At 40.2% G+C, this 22,382-nt stretch overlaps 1 protein-coding gene across 3 annotated transcripts in view; it reads left to right on the forward strand.

The window, feature by feature from the left end:
- Nucleotides 1–22,382, forward strand: part of SRFBP1 (serum response factor binding protein 1) — a 122,714-nt gene that overhangs the window by 85,799 nt on the left and 14,533 nt on the right. For all 3 annotated transcript variants that reach the window (XM_032790783.2, XM_032790784.2, XM_032790785.2), the window contains 2 exons: nucleotides 4,580–4,651; nucleotides 22,215–22,296. In XM_032790783.2, the coding sequence (XP_032646674.1) occupies nucleotides 4,580–4,651; nucleotides 22,215–22,296 (154 nt within the window). The remainder of the gene's footprint in view (nucleotides 1–4,579; nucleotides 4,652–22,214; nucleotides 22,297–22,382) is intronic.

Here is a 22,382-nt window from a genome sequence, read left to right on the forward strand (position 1 = left end):
CTTTTTTTAGGCTTTGCTGTGGACAGATAAACCAGTATGCCAATTCTGCAGTCTATTGTATTGAACTACACCTATAGGATTAGCTCTTTTTAGTGTTTTTGTTAGTTTGTTTTTTTTTAGCAGAGTGTTTGAACCACCAGTGAGCAGAGTTAATCTACTTTTGTAGATAATGGCACCAATATCTGAACTGCCATATTGCTTAGGATGTCATGCTATGTGTATTCTATCACATGTCAAAGAACAAACCTTTTTAGTGTGCTCTAAAAGGCTCAACCTAGGAAGTGATATTTTGCAGTATCTGCTGGGGCATTAGCAGAGAATTCTGTACCCACTAAAACTATTGCTAGTGCATAGAAAATATATATGGGTTGGAAAAGAACTCTTGAGTTTTGGAATTGACTTTACTAAGTATTTCTATCAGGGGAACCAATGTTAGGATAAGACTGTTATCAATTTAAACTGAAAGTATGGTTTTACAAAACTTTAAGTTTGAATATAAACCTTAATATGAATAGAAGTGTATTGAATAGAAGTGTATTAAATTTCAGTGCAGTGGTGTTTTTAAACTTTTAAAGGTTTTTTGAATTGTTGTGAACCCAAAGAACATCATAGTAACCATAGAGTTAGAAGGAACCGCAAGGGTCATCTAGTCAAACCCTCTGCCAGGATGCAGGATTTGTTGTGTCTAAAAAACCATCCAACACAGATGACTATCCAACTTCCTTTTGAAAAGCTTCCATGACATGATTTTAGAACACTAATGGAATGTTATTGATTTGTATTCTTAAGAACCAGAAAAAATGAAACTGACAAGAAAATTGAAGTTAAACTAAGTGGTAAATTTTTTCATAGTCTAGACTGAATGAAATTCCAAATGTAAAGTATTCAACTTTACTCGTCTAAAGATGTATCTGCACTCTTTCCCCCCTCTGCCCTTCACCCCTTGTCAGCAAGTCTCAGAGCCCAGGTCAACGGACTCAGGCTCACACTATGGAACTAAAAATAACAGTGTAGATGTTCCCACACAGGTTGGAGCCAGGACTCTGAAACACACCCCTTTGCCAGGCTTCAGAGCCCCAGCTTCAACCTGTGTGGGAACATCTGGACTGTTATTTTCAGCCTCATAGTGTGAGCCCAAGTCAGTTGACCTGGGCTGTGTGACACCCATTGTCATGGGTGAATTTGCTGATTGTTTTTGGTTTTCATTGTAGCTGTACCCTTCGTGACACTACAGTATATTGGTTTTTACTTTTTGTGTTTGTCTTAACAGTTCTTTGACTTTTTTTTTAAAAAAGCAAACTTCCGTCATTTGACCAGTCATAAGAATCACTACTGCAAAACTAGTCATAGAATTATAATTTTTATCATGTGTTTGATTGTGGCATATTTGTTTTTTAACCACAGAAAACCACAGCATCACAGAATTGTAGAAGTAGAAGGGACTGTCTAGTCCAGCCCCCTGCACTCATTGTGGGACTAAGTATTATCTAGACAGGGGTGACCAACCTGTGGCTCTGGAGCCACATGCAGCTCTTCAGAAGTTAATATGCGGCTCCTTGTATAGGTACCGACCCCAGGGATGGAACTACAGGCGCCAACTTTCCAATGTGCCGGGGAGAGGGGGAGGGGGAGTGCTCACTGTTCAATCCCTGGCTCTGTCACAGGACGTGCTCCCACTCCACCCCTTCCCACCCCCTCCCTTGAGCCTGCCACGCCCTTACTCCTTCCCCTCTCAGACCCCCCCCTCCCGAGTCCCCTGCATGCCACGAAACAGCTGATCAGGAGGTGCAGGGAGGGAGGAGGAGGTGCTGATCAGCAGGGCTGCCGGTGTGCAGGAGGTGCTGGGAGTGGAGGTGGATTTGCTGATGACGACATATTACTATGTCCAACCTAAACTGCCCTTGCTGCAATTTAAGCCCATTGCTTCTTGTCCTATTCTCGGAGGTTAAGGGGAACATTTTTTTCCCTCCTCCTTGTAACAACCTTTTATGTACTTGAAAGCTGTTATCATGGACCCTGTCATGGTACAATTCCCTGCTCTGAACCTTAGCGTTCAAAAGATGGGGTACCAGCATGAATTCCTTTAAGCTTAATCACCAGCTTAGAACCTGTAGCGCTGCCACCTACCAGGAATTCCAGTGCCTGGTACACTCTGGTCCCCCCAAAACCTTGCCGGAACCCCCAAGACCAGACCCTTGATCTCACACAAGGAATAGAAAACCTTCCCCAACCGTTAGCCCTCCCAGGCTTCCCCTCCCTGGTTACCCTGGAAGATCACTGTGGATTCAAACTCCTTGAATCTTAAAAGAGAGGAAAAGCACCTCCGGAAAATGCACCTTCCCCCTCCTTCTCTCTCCCCCTCCCAGACTCTTCCTGAGAGAGACAGTAATCCTGGCACAGAGAGAAATTAGCCTCTCTCCCCCCCTTCCCTCCTTTCTCCCCACCAATTCCCTGGTGAATCCAGACCCAGTCCCCTGGGGTCTCACCAGAATAAAAAAAACAATCTGTTTCTTAAACAAGAAACTTTTAATTAAAGAGAGAAAAACTGTAAAAATTATCTTTGTAAATTTAAAATGGAATAGGTACAGGGTTTTTAGCTATAGGCGCTGGGAGTATCCTCCCAGCCTAAGTATTCAAATACAAATTAGAATCCTTTCAGCAAAAATACAAATTTGAACTCCTTTCAGCCAAATACACAATTAAACTCCTTCCAGCCAAATGCACATTTGCAAATAAAGAAAACAAACATAAGTCTAACTCGCTTTATCTATCTAGTACTCACTATTTGGAAGTAAGTAAGTAAGTAACTGAGCTAAGAATTAGGAGGTTCAACTCCATGCACAGTCCACTAGACAATGCTGCTTCCCTATGCTAAATTCAGAAAGCAATTTAGAAAAAAACCCAATATTTAACTTGGGGATTTTTGCTTATCTTTGGAAGTGAAATACGTTAAATGGAGTACAAAGCTATAATGTACATTGCAAAGGGAATCTATACAGGAAATGAATGGTATAATCCTTATGACTATGGTAAAACTATGAAAAATTGCAAGTAAAATCAGTATAAAACTGATAAAACTCCATTAATGATAAAGGAGTAGGAACTACCTGGAAAGGTGAATTTAAAGAGGGATTTCAGAAAGTAGCATGAGAATGGCTAGCAGATGAGGACAGTAAGACTAGGTGTGGGAGCAGCATGATAAGATGTACAAAACTGAAAGTAGGAAAAAGTGACTAAGAGTGTAAAGCAGAAGGACTGGAATGCTCATTGGAAGGTAATCAGGGGGAAATGAGGACCATCTCTCCATAATGTTCACATTTTTCAGCTATTTATAGACTATTGTGTCATCACATAGCAAGGTGTGCATATATAGCACTTAATCTTTGAACGTAAATCAACTGCTCTAGACCACTAATTGCTGTAGTTGTTATGAACTTCTTCCCTAGAATTTTTCTTCTCAGGGTCTCCTATCTCCCTGTTGCGCAACACAGTGCCTCTGCATATACGGCCCAAAGTTGCATTGGTCTCTTTGCTGCCATATCACACTGCAAACACAAGACTAATTTACTTGTCTTTGTTATGTTTAAGTTGCTTCCCAGCTTTCTGCCTATTCGAATATCTATTTTATGAATTATTTTCTTCAAACATTAGCTCCAACCATAATAAAGCAGGGCCTGGTGATGGGTAGGCCTGAGCCTAACTGGTGATTTCTTCCTTTACCAATCTTATAAATGACTTGCATTATAATTTTTAAAACTATAGATATGTAGAAAGTCACTTGGTCCTCATGTAATCTAGTAACATAAACTCTGTTTTAAAATGAATATATGGCAAACAATCTATAATGTAATTTATTTTCTTCAGTACCCATAAAAAACAAAAAACTAAACCAATATCAACTCTAAAACAGATATTGAATATGTACAGTTGCTAAGATTAATAAGGATTTTGATATTGTTTTTAATACATACAACTGTCCTAATTGTGGTCACAGTTTAAAATTTGCTTTTCTAAAGATGTCTGCTGTGCAGGATTCTCCCTTCCAGTGTGAGAATCCTGCATAGATGATAGCTTGAGAGAAGTGGAATTACAGGTAAGTAATTTTCCCTTTCAACCTCAATTATAGGGCTGTAATCAAATCTATATATTTACACTGGAAAGATTTCAAAGTCTCTGGTAAATGGGCATTTCTAAACCTCCCATGGTCTATTTTAAGTGACAAATTCAGGCAATTGAGTGTTTCTAAAAATAAGATCTGATCCTGAAGACTGTACTCACTCAAAACTCCCACTGGCTTTAGGTACTGTTGTGATTGCTATGATATATAAATAGATTAGGAAGAATCTGGTTTTAAATGTCAGGCAACATTTTGCAAGTAAATTCAGTAAAATTTTACCTGTAAGTGTACATAAATACTGGTGTCTATGCCATCTTTGAAGAACTAATCCTATTCTCCTTTAAATTAGTAGGAGTAGTCAAAGTTTACTAAACCTTTCTCAGATATACTTTCTTCATGAACATTATTATAAAGTACTGTTATTACACATGTCTAAGAAGAATAAACATTTTTCTTCCACAGGAAATGAAACCGGATCAAGTAACCAAACTTGCTCTTGGAGGAGAGATTAATTTTGAGCAAGTCTGCAAAAAGGTATGACTTTTTTTATCTTAGAATGATCCATTAGGACACATGCAAGTGTGGGTATATGTATGCATGTGCATATTGTGTGTACGTATTTTGATTTTTTTAATTAAAGGAATATACTGATCCACTAGGGCATGTGTGTATGTATTTAAAATAGCAATTTAGCAGGAATGGCTTGTTATTAGGGCTGGTAAGGCTAATACCCATCAATAGCAGGCAACCACATCATTGGCCTATATAACATCTATATCAGGGTGTCATGGCCTGCCTAATATATTTGTGACCCACATGACCTACTTGTGGACAATGTATGTTTTCATTTTTTTATACAATAAATTTCCAACCACTTTGGCTGCAGAGAGAAATGTCCAAATGTGAACAGGGTTTAACTGATGTCATGGTGTCTGCAGACAGCCTGAAATAATGACTGAGTGCTAAACTCCCTGTCCCCTATTAATCTCATTGGTGTATCACCTCGATAGCCTGATAATTGTCAACATTAACTATTCCATTGTTGATGTTTTTAGCAAATCAAAAGTATGTGAGGGTAGTAATATGTTCTGTTGGAAAGGAAATTCAGAGGGTGGATGCACAGATAAGACAATGGGAGAAAAATGGAGAAGGAAGAGTAACAAAGAGCAGGGATAAGAGAGTCCTAAAGGGAAGCATATTTTCCCGCTGAGTGATACTGAATGTTACAAGAAGGTATTGAATCAATAATAAATAGGTACAATTTTGTTATGCATTTATTTTTATGAAATTTTGTATTGCATGTTCTTCTTTTGATCTCTGACATCAGTGGACTCACCACTGAGGATTGTGTGGAGTATGAAGTCTGGAATTTATATCTGAGGCTAACATGGAATTCAGCCATTTATGAATGGGCTTGACATCCCTGGGCTACTGTACTGCATGCAGGGTGTAGAGGAGTCTGAAGCAGCTGAAGTTTCTCAAGCCCCAGGAGCAGGCCCACTGACAGTGAAGGGCAAAGGCGACAATTGCCCAGGGGCACGGGTGATTTTAAAAGGCCTGGGGCCCACTGCCAGCAGCGCAGCAGGGCTAAGGTAGGCTTCCTGCTCGCCCTCACTGCTGCTCCCGGAAATGGCTGGAATGGCCCTACGGCCCCTGGTGGGTGGGAGGGGGTCTCCGCGCTGGCCCGCCCCAGCACTGACTCCACAGCTCCCATTGGCAGGGAACTGTGACTAATGGGAGCTGCGGAGGTGGTGCCTGCGGCCAGCGGCGTGTGGAGACCCGCTTGTCCCCCACCTCAGAGCTGCCGCCAGAGGGGTGTGCCAATTGCTTTCGAGAGCCACCGAAGGTAAGTGCCGAACCCCTGACCGCCTCCTGTACCACTGCCCCAGGATAGAGCCCACACCCAAACTCCCTCCCAGAGCCCACACTCCATGTCTTCCTTTTATGAACTGAATCAGTTTTGTATCAAAAAATTTCCAAAATTGACATCAGCTTCCTCTTCCCAATCACAAACACATTACACAAATAAAACTGCTGCTACTACAGACTTCTTTCAACTCACTATTAATTTATTTCAGTTCCAAGGCATCATCTTCCTATACATGGAATTCCTCTCTAACATTTTTTAAATTAGAAGATCTAGAAGAATAGTATGGTTCACATTGTAATCTGTATTTAGAAAGAAGTTCCAAATTCTTCATAGTTTTCAGTCTCAGTAGTAATTTTCACTGGGACAAGAAAAGGAGAGCATAATAATATACGTGTTGTTTTCAGTGCCAGAATGAAAAAATATTTAGTATTTCAGATCTTGGACTTTTGTGCTACTTTCTAACTGAATTAGAGATTCCTTGTTGCCAGCTGATAAATGTGTGGGGGAAAGATAACTAGACAATTTAATGTTCATAGACCTCAGTTGTGTGTTTTTCCTCATGGCGTTCATGAAATGAAGACACTTGAACATGAATACAATCTTGTAAATTCATTACTATTCATCATACAGTAAAAAGAAGAAAACTTAGCAAGATAGTGACACAAACAATTCAGATTATTTTTACTTAAGCATATCAGATCACTAAGCAGAATTTCTACTTGGCAGCGGTGAAGAGGATCTCTTAACGAGTTTTCTCATAATTTCCCGATACCCATAATGAGGAAGACAGCAACAAATATACTTCTTATATCCAATAGAAAACATCTTCCACTTTGGATGTAAATATATGACACAGTCCCATGTTATAACTGTTTTTTAAAAAATGGGAAATTTCATCACATAATTTTCAGATGACGTTGAGATCTCAGGCACACATCAGCGTTTTGAATGTATACTGCCTTTAAAGAAGAATGTTTAAGTTTAAAAATAACCTTCAATGGCCAGGTTGCATTTTGCAAACAAAGCACGTAAACTAACTTTACTAATGATGCCTTAACAAAATCAACTTCATGTTTTCTTATCAAACAGTTCTATTTTGTCAGTGACTATAAAAACTAGAATACCTCAGTCTTAATTAAATCATTATTGTGCTGCTTTATGGTCTTCCTTACTGTCATGTATTGTACACACACAGCATTTTACAAATTCATGGTGAAAAAGAGCCTTCTGAAGGCACTTGTTTCACAATCATTATTAAGGATGGTAGCAGCACCAGGCATCTCCAAGGCAGGGCGAATCTGAATGTCTTTTAAGAAACACAACATTAACTGCATTTCCTAGTTTTTTCTGAGATTTGAGGGGATTTGCTGTTTTTTTAACCTTCCTAAATACATCTGTATCTGTAACTTCATTTTAACAAAGTATTTTGTGATGGAAATTGTATACAACAAAAACAATGCTCTCTCTGTGAGAGTGTAATTCTCTGTGTATATTAGAGATTCGTGTGTATGTTAGAAAAGTCACAAAAGGCCTGATCCAAAGCCTGTTGAAGACAGTGGGAGTCTTTCCATTGACTTCAAAGGGCTTTAGAACAGGCACAGAATTACTGCAGTTTTCATTTTGTTCCCAAATAAAGTCTGTTCACTACAGAAAACATTCCTGCAATGATAGATTCCTATTAGTGATATAAAACGTCTGGTTTTGTTGTTAGTGCCTTTTAATAGCAGGATAATCAGATAATTACTTGTGGATTTTTAACGTTCTTTGCTTATGAAAAAGTTCTGTTCACAGTCCATAAACCATAGAAAAATAACTACTGTATTCAGTCCTCTCTCTTTATTGGTTTAATATTATTAATGTGCTGTTCAATCTATTTAGTCTTTTATATTTTGTATAATATGCTCGTCATTGATGTTTTTCACTTAAGTATTTCTGTGTTTAATTATAGGAAGCACATTCTCACCCAAAATTTGCCATTTAAAAATAATCTGACTCGGTCATTGCAGTTTTGTCAATAAATATATAGGGGTTGTTTGGTAAAAGGAATTTTGCTGTTATTCCAATGCCAAGAAATTTGAAACCAAAAGCAGCTGCTGTTTTTGTGGGACCTATCCAAAATTTGTATTCTGCTTTTTAGGGTCTAAATTGTGGCCTTATATGTAAATGTAAAACTCTAGATGAAGTAATGGAAATTCTGCAAGGACAGTCAGTGCAGAATTTGATTCAAAATAACTTTCTGATATGAATCTCTACCTTTAATTTTCATCCTTCTGTGCTGTAATAGTGTGTATATTTGTAACAGCTACTAGAAGTTCTGTCACCAACATATTTAATGTAGCAGGGAGGATTTCCAGTTATTCAAATTTCCTCAGAAGCAGTAGTGGTTATTCTATTTCTTTTTGCTCCAAAGATGAATATTCTGCCTTCTGCATCAATCCCCTTTCTTTACCATCTTAGGATATATAAAGCTGTGTCTCAGTTCGTTGCCCTTTATGGCAGCATATTTATGCTGAAAGTACTGAAAGGGAAATAATACTTTAATGGAAGTGCTTTTTTTCCCCCATTATATCAGATGTGTTATACAGAGTGCAATAAAGAACTGTCAGGATCCCTTTAATGGAAATCTATTCAGTGATAACGTGTGCCTCAGCTTTACATTATATGTACATACTCAAAATCCTTGCGTTACTTCACTAAATAACATGGTTTCTTTAGTACAGACACAAAATAACTGAAGATATAAAGGAATCACCACTATAGGGTTGGGGGTTTTGTCCATTTGTTTGTTAAAATCAGCTTGACATGGAAGTGACTCTGGGTGTATGAAACCACAGTTCCCTGAGAATTTTCCAGGGCAAACATGAAATGTTAACTTCAAACAAAGATGGTTGTGGCTTTCATAAGAACATTGAAGATGTGAAGAATGTTGCACTAAGGTGTAAAAACTGTCTGTGACCAACTCATCGCCTTCAAAACTGGATCGTTTAAACTGAACTTAGAGATACTTAAGGCCTCTCTACACAATTATTTTTACCACTTTAACTATATCCATTTAGAAACCGGTCGTTAAAGTGGTACAATCATTTGGGAGCTGTATTGGTATAAAGATGCTTTTTATCAGTAGACTTTATTCCCCATAATTTACAGGAATAAACTATATAGATAGCACACACAAAAACTATATTAAAGGAACATCAAGGCTGATACAAAATCAAGCCATCAAACGTTAAGAAACGCCAGAATTAAGGGTGCCCTTGTTTGGCCTCCTTATGCATATGTATTATGGTAGTCTTTAATTACATACTTTTTTTTTTCCAAATGACTGATTAAACCCCAGAATAGGTCTGCCCTGTCCACTGAATGAGGCAGGAGTCTGTTGGAAAAAAAAATACGATCATGTAATTCAGGCCTGCACAACTCATAAAGCGGTGAGGGCCTTATTACGCCATAGAAAACAGCTGAGGGCCAAAACTCCCCAGCCCCGCCGAAACACCCTCTCCCCAGCGCCGTCCAGCCCATCCAAAACACAAAACACCTCCCCGCATGCACTGCATACAGCAGTACCAAAAATTAAAATACTGAAAATGGATGTCCCCTCTAGCCACCGACTCACTACTCGCCTCGTCACCCCCCTAAGTATAAAGCCTCGCCGCCACTGCCCGCCCGCCCGCTTGGCTCGTCATCCCCCTATGAAATAAGGGGAGGGGAAAAGGGGGATAGTTTGAAGGGATTTTCTTAACTAAGCCGGGGAGGGGAAAGAGGGGCAGTGTGAAGGGATTGGATGGGACTGTCCAACACACAAACACAGGTGCCGTGGGGGCAGTGTGAGAGGCTGTGGAGGGGGAAGGTCCCTGGACTAGGGAAGCGGCAGCAGCTGGGGCAGGGCAGGTGCAACACACACACCGACACACGTCTCCCCCCAAGGATTTCCTGGCTGCCCACAGACAGTTCAACCCCCGCACCCCAGCCATTACTATGGAGGCGGCCCTGGAACCAATCAGCGCAGTAGCTGCCCCGCCCCGTCCCCAACCGAAGGGGAAGTTTGAGAGGGTGTCGGCCCAATCCTACCCCCCCCCCCGTGCTGTGACTCGAGCCCCTCCCCTCACTCAGCACTTACCGATTTTACCTCGTGCCCAGCGCTTCCCATCTCAGCGGGCCCCAGAATTGACGCGTCCCCTGTACACCAGGCGGGGGGAGTGGGAGATGGAGACAAGTGCGGTTCTAACCATTAGGGCGGTTGGAGCGCAGCATGTGCGCACAGGACTGTGAGATGCCGCCCCTCCCCCCCCCCAGGCAGGAGGAGAACTCAACGGCTCCACCCTGCCGCTTTCCCACGGGACCCAGGGGTTGCATGTTGTGTAGGCCTGATGTAATTAAAGACTGTACCATGCATATGCCTAGGGGGCCAAATTAAAGCTCCACAATCAATTGGGGTGGATTAATTTAAATCAAAGCTTTTTAAAGCAATGAGGAGGAAATCTTGATTTAAATAATTTATTTTAATCTTGTTTTTCATTTATACTTTTCAGTTATTTTTTGGAAAGAGAGATTGATTTTCTTCAGTTCATACCCCTTAAAACATGTTAATTTGCAACTAAATATAGTCTTTCGCTAAATCTGATGCTTCTTTTTGCTAACCAGGCAGATACAGTATATCTATATACATTTATTTGAGCTATTCAATAGGTTAACCTCCATTTATTCATATTCTTAATTTTTACATTTTTATAGTTCTTATTTAGTAGATTAATTTTTTTACTTATGATTTGTATCAAGCTGTATTTAGATGGAAAATCAATTTTAAAAGCCCCAAAACAGCATTTTACTTTTTTATTGAATAAAACTACCTTAAATGTGTGATACATGGAGGGGGTCAAAACTTTTATCAAAACATCTTTTGCATTTAATATGTTCTTTAAGATTTTAGAACTAGTAGATGTCATCCTCTCAAACCTAGTTTTTAATTAATAAGTTGGAAGAAGATAACAAATTCCATTATTTTTCACTTTCCAATTAGTTTCTTAACTTTGAATGAACTGGTCATTGAACTGAACTAGTTGAATAAACAAAAATGAGAGAAATATTCTCTCTACACCTCCAGGAGAGGATGCTGCTGTCAAAATCTGGTTTAGCTCCAGCTAACTCTGTTCCAGCAAACTCCATCTGCTTAGCAAATAACTTCAGTCAATTCAGTGGGGGACTTCCACCAGACTTTGTTTAAAATGTGGCAGCAAAAATGTACTTCTGTAATATTTTTTTGTATTTAATTTAAATGATTTTAATTATAATTTTTACATAGGTTGTTGATTTCATATTTAATTTTAACTAGGTTTATTTTTTTAAAAATCCATATTTGCTTTAAATTTGTAAAAGTCTGCTTTTTTTAATTAACTTTTATTCACCATTCAGGAAACTTTTTTCTAGCATTTCCTAACTTGAGGGCTTGGCATTGTAAACTTCATCCTTTAATTTATTTTTGTGTGTATAATTCCATATTTTTAAAATATTAAACTGAAAAAGCAGAAATTCCATAATTTGGTATCATATTTGGAATAATTTGGCACTGCTCATGACCCATCAGTCATCAGCAGTTTTGGAACTTTTAGATCTACGCAGACCTCTGCCACTTGAGCTAACAAAGTAACCAATAATAGTCATGTACCAACAATAGAGAAGCATCAGTGGGTTTCACAGATATTTGCTGGCAGCAGAAGAATTGAGATTCATGAATCTTGGATTCCATTCCTAGTTTTGGAGGGATTTGTGGTCTAGTAGGCACAGACACTTTTCTGCCCATTGCTCCCAAGCTTGATCCCTTCTGCGTTATCCCTGTCTCTTCCTTGCCCTTCTCTCCTCTTCGCCTTGCCCTCAGTCCCAGCCTCCACTCCCCAGGCTTCTCATCCTAATACAAGTCTCTTTGCCCAGCAAGTGCTAGTCTCTCATCTCCAGACTTTACCTTTCCAGTTCCCCATCTAATCTGTCTTTTTCTCCAATCCTGGCTTCCAGATTCTATTCCACTTCGGCCCCATCACATTTCTCAAGCTCAGTCCAAATCTTTTTGCCTAGCCAGTGGAAGTTCTCACACTGCACCCTGGGTCCTCTCAAATTGCCTCCCCCTTCTTCACTAATTCTCAGTCCCAGTCTCTTTGCCCAACCTGCCCCAGCTCCTCATCCAATCTTAATCTGCCCACTCTCCCCACCTACTGGCTCCCAGTTCACCAACCCTCCACTCCCTTCCCATTCTCACACCCCAAAAAAAACCCTTACACACCTGGTCTCCTTGCCCAAGATATAGTTAACAGAAAATTGGAATAAACACTTATGTGCTATGTGTCCCAGAGTGCTGTGAATGAGAGAAATACACAGAAATGATGGGTAAAGGGCAGTTATGCATTGTACTATGTTCCCTCCTTGTTCCTCCATGCTAAATTATGTTGTTTCCTCTGTGATGGGAAAATGTCGTGGACAGTTCTGGAAAAGGATAGAAGAAATCCTGCACTTGGCATGTTTAGAGGCTGGGAGCTGATTTCATCCCTGTATCAGAGGCATAGGTCTCAACTTGTATATGTAATGTACTCATAAGGGAATGTAATTGTTTTTTTTAAGTTGACCCACAAAGAGGGGGAAAATAAGTTTGGGCCTTTGGGGGTGGGGAAGGAGCCTTACAAACCACCCCTGTAGATAACACAAAAGTGAAAAAAAAAATCTGCATGTTTTTACATGGGAACTTCATTTTTTGTCAGTTCTGCTTTTCCACTCCATCCCTCCAAAAAAATACAGACCGCTGGAGGGGTTGTAGAGTTATGATGTCACAGATATCAAGCAAATTAAATCTGTCTGAGGAGGGAAGTGGGTTTTATTTAGTTTTATTGAAAACTTTTTTTTGTTAAGACTTGCTTAATGCAAATATTCTGTAAACAAAGAAAAGGAGTAATCTGTCAAAGATTCATCTTCCTTACATTTACGAATGGAGAATTCTCACTATACATGTTTGCATTTGAATATGACTGGGTCATACTACAGTAATTACTGTGGTGGCTGTAAATTGACCTAACCTATGTTAATTTAAGATGTAGTGTAGACATGCCCTAAACTATGCAAGTGTGGAGAGACCCTTGTATTGTGCAGCAGTGTAACTGTTTCCTTTAAAAATAGTAGGGATTAGGGGTCAGTCTACTATTGTCCCCAGGTGTATCCATTTAAGGTTCCTGGGACTTTTCCGAGTGGACAAAGGCCTTGGGAAGGGCATAGGTAGATATTAGGACAGAGGAGGATGGTCCTGGGTGAATAGATAGTGCTGGAGGTGGGGGGATTTGTGGGAGAGAATCCCAGATCACTGTTTCTATGAGGGCCTGGGACCAAGGAGATTGTAGGGCAGGGTGGGGCAAGGCTTCCTGCCAACTGGGACAAACCTTGGGAAGGATGGAAGCATCTATGCTGCCTCCTCCTTCATAGCAGGAGAGATATCAACAGTGGAAGGACTGCTGCCCTTTTCCAGCCTGCGGGGGAAAGGACTGAGCTATGAAGGGGGACAGCTGGGACAAGCTCGTTTAAGGCTACAGCAGGCCTGAGTATTAGCACAGCCCCAGGACAATGGCTGTGGGACTCCTGTGCCTAGAAGAGGAAACCTGTTGTTGTCCAGGAGGAGGGTGGGCAAAATTCCTGATTGAAGGAGGCTACAATGGTCTATATTTGAGAAAGTCTAAATGAGACCCCACAAGGGGGCATATTATTAGAAGTATTCTGGCCTGAATATAAATTATTGTGAAGAACTAAGATGGAACTCAGGACATGGTGTCCGTAGGGCCACCTCAGACCATGAGGGGGTGCTCTGGGGCAGCACCAATCCACATACTGGCATAACTGCATTTACACTAGAGGGCTGTGACAATTTAACTATTTTGGTTTTTAAAAAAACTGCCTGTAGACGAAGTCTAAGCAATAGTACCTCAGTAGCCTAGAAGACACCTAACAGATCTTCTCCCAGTATGATACAGAATCACTGATGTACCAAATGCTGAAATACCTACAATAGGATTTTTGAGTGCAGGGTTTAAATTCATCTCCAATTCCTCTATGGTGTGTATGGAAACCTGGATTTTGCTTGAGCAGTTCTGGCATGTGTTACTCATTACTAAATGCATATATTGCCTAATGAACATAATGCTGGAAAATCTGCTTTTCAGTGCCAAGAAGTTGTTAATCTACATGTTTATCTCAAATACTTTATAGTTTTTCAGTGAACTGAATTTCCATTTCCATGGTATGTCTTTCAGAAAAATGGCTAAACACATACGATGAAAATCTGTTTTCAATTGTGGGTAGACTTTATGAGTGTAGTATGCCAAGAAATCTTTTTTTGTTTTCAATAGCACATCCAACTTTTAAAATGACACACTTATTGTAACAGTACCAAATACCCACTAGGTCATTTATCCCTGTGTGTCCTCATTAGCTCCCGCCATTTTTGTAGCATGGCCCAAGAGGTTAACAAACCTCTTCCCCTTCAGTCTAACTGCAGCAGCAGCAGCACTGATTTTTTTTCACCATGTCACAAGTCTGTGTGGGTATGAACTGTTCTATCGAACTATACCTGATGAGTTATCTTTTGAGGTTTGTGTTTGTGCCTTGGAGCCACATAATTGCCTAATAATACTTTGAAGGTTAAATCCTCAGGAGTCCCAGTGTTCATCATTCCATCAGCAACCTAAATTTGTAATAAAACGTTAGCTATGAGGATTTTAGTTCCAGAACTTTTCAACTGATAGTTTGATCAAGCAGCCGCTTTTCTTGGGCCATCACATAGTTTCATTAATATAGAGATATAGAGATACGCCACCATCCTCAGAACTTTCCTTATTTATTTCTACCATCTACTTCCACTGAGAGCTTTTGGGGTATGGTCAGTGGTAAACTGCACAGAACTCAAGATGCATTTGAGTTATTGCTAACTCTTAGTTTTTTCAGAACTCTATCTCCAAATTGGCTTACAACACATAAGTTGAGGGGCATAGTTTGTTCTACCCTCAGCCTGTGTTCTCTTCTCCGTTAGAAATGGGTGGTAATGTGAAACAGTGAGAACAATACTAGTTTCAGACTTTTCTTTTGGAGCTTATTGAGGTTGGCCAGTTCCCATAATGTTTAGACATCCAACTCCCTGTTGGGAGCAACTTCCTGCTCTAGTTCTCTCTAACCTGGCTATTCTCCATTTTCACTTTTTAGTGCTATATGATCAGCTACTGGTATATTGAGAGGCCAGTTTCATATTTTGCTGTCTAGAAAAGGTGAAACAATCAGTGTGATGCTTTTGGATCAGCTATGAAATGGTTAAGAAATTATTTTTTATATATATGTTTACAGCATGGCTCAAGATTTCATTCCAATTTTGTAACAGATCTTTTTAGTAAGATTTTTCTATATATTCTTTACAACTTCTTATCCACTTACAAATAATGTACAGTCTTTTGCTCAGCCCTCTTATTTGACCATGTTATATTGATGCAGCACAATCACTGTTAATTATCTCCTTATTTTTATGGAGATTGCCTGGTTTTTAAGTACTAGCATCTCTTCTGCTCCTCTGTTTTTTGCCAAGTTTTGTTGTTCAGCATAGCAAAAACCAAATAGTAAATATATTTGGCAGTGGCATAGTTTTTTAACTTTTCAAAGAATTGTACAAATATGTAATCCCGATGAATAAATACCACTGCTGTCATCTTTTTCTATATGAATTCTTACAGTATTTAATATACTAATACTTTTTCTAATATATTACTAAATTGAAGATTGGCAACAAAACCTGAGGTGATTAGAAAGTTGGAAATTCATAAGGCAAAACTGAATAATCTAAATTACTGTCAGTATTTTTTTTGTCATAAACAACTTTTGGTCAAATGTAACTGATATCCCTATTGATAGGAGCTTAGCAATGTTTTTTGTAAATGCACTTTTTTCAACACTGAAGAAATTTCTAAAGTCAAATATGAAGAGTATAATACCCACCTACTTTCTAGTGGAAAAATTTCAGTGGATATTTTTACATCAGATCCCGCAAAGAAAATCTATATAAAAGTTATTTGAAAACCATTTGCAAAATTCTGATGGGAAGTGGAGTTATGTCTTTGAAAATCCTCTTGGAAGAGGAAAGGGGAATACATCTTGGAAAATCCTTCTGTTGATAGGGTTGCTGGAACAATTTGTATGGTGGAGGTGCTCAGAGCCATTGAACCAAACTGTAAACCCTGTGTATAATGGAATCCATGTCAAGCCAAGGCATGTGGCAGCATCCCTAGTTCCAGCACCTATGCTTGTTGAAGGAAGGGGGTGAGAGACTTATAGAAACTCATTTACATATTCAAGTATACTCATTCTTTTTTGATGGAAGAAAGAGGAGAGGCAGGTGTGGCTGTAGTGTAATTGGACAGGATGCACAGCCTCCAACATTTTGGGGATATACTTCACTTTGTAAGAGGAATAGGACTAAATACACAGGATGTGTGAAAGTAGTTAGCCTTGGTCTCAGGCCACGCATATAAAACAGGGCAATGCGCTTGCTCTTCAGCCGTGCTCAGAAAGTTGGATATTCAAGGTTGTACCTGGGTGCCAGACTCTACCAGAAAAGAAGAGTCAACAGCACTGATGCCACTCAGTGTTATCACCTGTTGCACAGGGACAGACTCTCCAGACTGCTGCCTCACTCCAAATTTCTCTGTGCATGTTGCTGATAAGCAGAAGGTGATTCAGGAAAATCCCTGGTTACCAAAAGTGGCCTTTGGCCCTTCTAAAAAATAATCTCAGCTTTCATTTTAATAAAATAAAGCAAGCCTCTAGGCCAGTGGTTCTCAAACTGTGGATCGAGACCTAAAAGTGGGTTGCAACCCCATTTTAATGGGGTCACCAGGGCCAGCATTAGACTTGCTGGAACCCAGGGCTGAAGCCTGAGCTCCACTCTCACCCAGGGCAGTGGGGCTCAGGCTTTGGCTCCCACTCCCCCACCTGGATCATGTAGTAATTTTATTGTCAGAAGGAGGTCGTGGTGCAATGAAGTTTGAGAACTGCTGCTCTAGACTTTTTACTTACAAAGATTACCTTGAAAATGGTAACTGACAGAAACCAATGGAGACCTTAAGATTGTCTGCGTGTATTGCCTTCTTATGTGAAATGTTTCATTGAAGTTTGGGTCTTATTGCGAAGTATCTTGCTAAACCTCCACACAATCCTTAGGCCAGTGTGATCACAGTGAACAGACAGTAGTGCTGGAACTATGGGTGCTGGGAATGCTACCATACTCCCTGGCTTGAAGGAGTAATAACAAACATCAAATGCATGGTTTCCATCATCAACACCCCCACTATATAAATTGTTCCAGCACCCCTGTGGACAGATGTCAGCTACAGCTGAAACATTTCATAAGCCTACAAAAAAATGCTAGGGTCATCTCTGTTGACATTTACTGACGCTCATGCTGAGTTGTTTGCTCACTCAGGCCGCTGCTGCAAGGGGAACGTCTCACCTACAGTGCTGCTAAAAGCTTATGAAAGTCACTGCATGTAGTCCCTACACTCCATACCACCCCGACCCTTGGCAGTTGCCCCAACATTGCATAGAGAGGTGAGGAGGCTGGGTCAACTGAGTGGGAATCCTGCATCTGCTGCAGTCCACCTCTCCCTTCCATTGTCTACCTCCCCATCCGCAGCTCAGAACTTGAAGAGCCAATGCTGGTGGGTTTGGTTCTGCTCAATATATAGTTTTCATGTATGAAAATTAGCTTATATAACTAGCATAAAATGCTACTCACGGAGCTTAACTAGACATGGCAGTTGTTGACAGACCAATTCCTTTTTAAGTTATTGTAAATCAACATAAATAAGTGCATCACTTAACGAGGCTAAAAAGTTTTGAAGGAGCCCCTGATTAAAATGACCACCCTGCACCTGTAAGCAGAGGCGTGTTTGGCTGGCTGGCCAAACAAGGGAACTGTGCTTTAGGGCTTGGGGGAAGGAGGAGATAGAAAACTGTTGCAAAGGATCAGTGAGGTCACTGACTCGTCCCCCAGGAATGAGGCAATAAAAAGGGACAACCCTGTACCTTAACCCTCCCGTTTGCACAAAATGGTGTGGATCTGCAGGCACAGTATTGTTTTGGGAGCATAGGCAAGCATCCAAGTTGCTTGAGGGTTCACAGCTGGGCTTCAGTGGTGAAGCAGTTCTCATTGGCATGCAAAGAGGGTCGTGTTATGGGATCAACTGATACAGCTGCTGTATGCTGTGCGGGCCCATCACTGGCCACCAGATATAGTGGTACACCTTGGGGAAAACAATTTGGGAATGCTTAAAGAGGTGGAACTAATGCTCAGAACAAGACAGGACTTGAGGCTGGTCCTTGACATTTTTCCAGGAGTTAACATTGCATGTCAGATATTCTTCAGCGCAGAGTCTGGCAGGGAGCCATGAGGCCCCCAAGGTGGACAGGGCCAGGAAGTATGTGAACAAAGAGATGACCAAATTCCTGGGGACCCTAGAAGGGGCAGTAATTTCACGTCCTGGCATAGTATATGGAGCACCAGAGTTGTTTCGGGAGGATGGGTTTCACCTCTCAGACTTGGGTGCTGTCATGTTTTTGACTGATATAAAAGAGGGCATTAGGTGAGGTCTGGGAACCATACTGGGTTTGGGAGGAAGCAGCCAAGCTAATGGTTTTCGCCTCCTTGTGGCAAATGTTCAGTGCAGGTACTCCATAGGAAAGGTATACAGTGACTGGATAAATGGTTTGGAAAAGCACATAAAAAGCGGTGTCGGTAAAGGAGCGAATGGGGGCTGGTTGGGGACTGCTGTGATTGGTACGGCACGGAGCCAGCCCCTATTATTATAGCCACGTTAACCCTCCTATGAGGACGTGGTGGATGGTAAGTTCCTGGATTTGCTGGAGGGACCTGGATGGAAAAAGGGGGAGCTGGTAAAAGCCTCCTAGTTAATTATGGAATAAACATGGGGTTACCTGCACTCTACACTTCTATCTGCCGGGTAGTCCCAGACATCTGATTAAACCTATGTCAAGTATCTCCTGTCTTTTTTCTGGTATAGCCTGACAATGTTGGCATCTTATGACTGCCCAGGTTGAATGTTGAGTACAGAAGGAGCCAGTCACTGAACAGTAAACATATATTACTCGACTGCTTTATTCACTTTGCACCTCCCAGACTGGATGCTGAATGAGAGAGGAGGATCCTATGGAAATAATACGTGGTGATGCAATTAGGTAGTGTCAAAAATGCATATGCACAGGAAGACAGAGATGTGATTGTGCCTGCAGCCTTAAGCATTTTCTGATAGTTTGAGTTTCACATTGCAACTTTTACATTTTGAGCACTGTTTTAGTTTGACGTATTATCTATTGGATACAAGACAGCTATAGAAATACCAAAAAATAAAATAATTTCTGTTCGTGCATATCTAAGTAAATATTAGGTTTTGTAAGTGTAAACTTCTTGATAGAGAGCCAGAATTTTGTTGTTGCATGCCAGAAACTTCCTTTATGACTTCAGGAAAGTCACTGGAACTAATCTATGCTTCAGTTTCTCAGGCTATAAAATGGAGATAGAATACCATGAGACTTGCATGAAAGACACAGATTAGTGAAAAGTGGTACAAGAAATAGTATGGTTTCATATGAATAAATATTTACCATTCCTGTATTTTCATAAATAATCAAATTTAATGTTTTTTTTCTCTGTGGATAGACTTAACATTTTTCCTTCTAAATTAGGTTTTCTGTCAGTGTTTTCCATCATATAAAACACTTCTGTTCAATTTGTTTTTCCGTAAGTCTGGATATGCCAAAAAGTCAAAAAATAGGAAGTGTTTAAGAATAAGAATGTCACATTGTATGTTTATGGCTGCTATGTCCTAATGTAGATAGTGTTTGCAGGTATTTTTTCTATAAGAAAAATGTGAGTATTCCATATAATCTGGCAAATAAACTTAAACCCTTTTCCATAAATACTTGAATTAAAGAACACCAGATGTTGCACAGAAGCTACTGCTGCTTTATGAACTTTATGGTATACACTTTCTAAACCCACAGGAAGCATCTGAGAGGGAAAGTATATAAATTAAGTTCAAAAATACATTTTCCAGCTACAGAAAAATCTCCAAAGAAAATACCTTTTGATCTTCAGCAATGTGAGCAGTCTGTCCCAGCAGTCTGGGAGCAGCATGCACCGTTGTCACATGGGATCTGGATTCAGGCTTCAAGTTCTCTAGGCCAAACCAGCCTGCGAGTAAGCCAGCTGAGGCCCATTGGAGATGGAACATGTATGTCTCTTGGACCATCTCCTCTGGCCAATGTTCAGAAAATCGTAGACTGTCTGCAAAGGGAACAGTTTCCCAGCTCTCCTTGACCTGAGGAAAGATTTCTGCAATATAGGGGACTGGGGAAGAAGGGAAATTACTCGCAAGCCCAGAAAATCATCTCATCAAACAAGAAATATGACCTAAGCAGTATGGTCTTCTGCTAAGATGTTGAGCTTCCCTCACTATTTTGTAACATTTTCCCTAGGGCTGGCCAGAAAACATTTGTTTCCAAAGAGGTTAGAAATTTTGTTTTTATTTGGATATGGAATGAGGGGGAGAAACCCACCTCGTGTTGCCAGTAGCTTGATGTTTAGTGCACTCACCTCCAAACCAGGCACAGTAGGAACTTGAACCTGGGTCTCCCACATTCCAGGTGATAAACACTGGGCTATTAGCAGTACTGGGTTGGTGTTTCTTTCCCCCTTCTTCCCCCTTTACTCCACAAAATCTATCCTGGATCTGAGATGCCTTCTCAATCAGTTTTGCCCATTAAGAACTTTTCCAGTAAAGTGAGGACAACGTCATGAATGATGAACAGTCTTTCTAATAACTGCTGGTTGTCTTCCAACATATGAAGAACTAGGAATTGAAAGGGTAGGAAAGGAAAGAAACACCATCCATAGTACTTTAACCCTAATTACTATAAATTCCTCCTCTTGCCTCCATGACACCCATGCTTCCCTTACCTCCTCATACAAGAGACACAAACCCCAATATCATCCTTGCCCTTCAATCTGACCACGTTACCCTGCTCTTTAAATCCCTCCAATGGCTTTCCTCTGCTCTGCTGCATCAAATTTAAACTTACTTTCGCCTTCAAGACCCTGTATAACTCTGCACCTTAACTCTTATCCACCTTTCTCTCTATCCATCTTCCCTTATCTCCTCTGCTGTGCTAACAATGCCAGCCTTGATGCCTCATTCCACCTGCTTCTCTTACAAATTCTGCTCTCTCTTTCTTTATCCAAACCACCCCTCTTTGAGCTAGTCCACAAGGATGCTACCTTCTTCGTGTTCAGATACTTCCTAAAAGTTAACTTCTACTGTGACTCCTACAGGAAGTCAGGTGGTTGCTTATTACTATTTATCCACAGCCTTGTCATAACCTCTATTTAAAAAAAACACGTGTGTTGTATTTTTCAAACTGTGTTGCTAAAATGTGGCCATTTGCTACTTTAACTACCTTATTTACATATGTGCGCTTCTCCTCTACCCCTTTGTCTGTTTGCCTTTTAGACTTAAAAGTTCTTGGAGACAAGGAGCAATGTTATCTCATGTTTGGAAAGCACCTACTACATTGTGAGCCCTATTGAAAATAATAGTAATGACTTCAAAATTTAGTCTCTAGAACTCTATCAAAAAAGGAAGATGGAACAATATTATCTGACTTAACAGTAATTACCCCTCTAGCCAAGAGGAGGTGGCCTTGTGTATACAGTCCTCTTCAGCCTTTTTTTGAATTATTGTAGACCAATATAGCAAATATGCAGTGAATGTAAAATTGTAGTATGTTGTTCAAACCTGGAAGATGTGCAGATAATCTATTCTTAAACAGAAACATCAACAATATCACTCATATTTAACAATTGGGCAATTGCAATGGTGCATATTTGTGATGTTCTTATCAATAGCTCCATAGTCAAATTCTTCCATGCTCTTTGGGATGACGTGAGATTTTAATTTAAGACAAATGTGTGGTGAGCAGGCCTGGTAACATTTAAACTTGTATTGTCTTGGGGTTTGGTTTGCTTTTTAGTGGGCTGGGAGGTCCATAATCTGTCACTAGCGTATCTTGTAGTATGGATCAGGCAAATCTACACAACCACCTTATCACCATATAACATTTCTTACTCATTTTTTAATTTTTTGTATACAGCCAAATTCCACTGCAGCTGACAGAGCGACTGCTAGACTAGCAGCACACCCACTGTTAAAGACAAAAATTGCTGATATTAAAGGTATGAAATAGACAATCTCATCTAGTTCAAATTCCTATATTTGTTTATGCACGTTATCTTGTTCTATCCCTTAAAAATGGTGTTTT

Source organism: Chelonoidis abingdonii, chromosome 6, assembly GCF_003597395.2.
Source record: "Chelonoidis abingdonii isolate Lonesome George chromosome 6, CheloAbing_2.0, whole genome shotgun sequence".
NCBI classification, from domain to species: domain Eukaryota; kingdom Metazoa; phylum Chordata; order Testudines; family Testudinidae; genus Chelonoidis; species Chelonoidis abingdonii.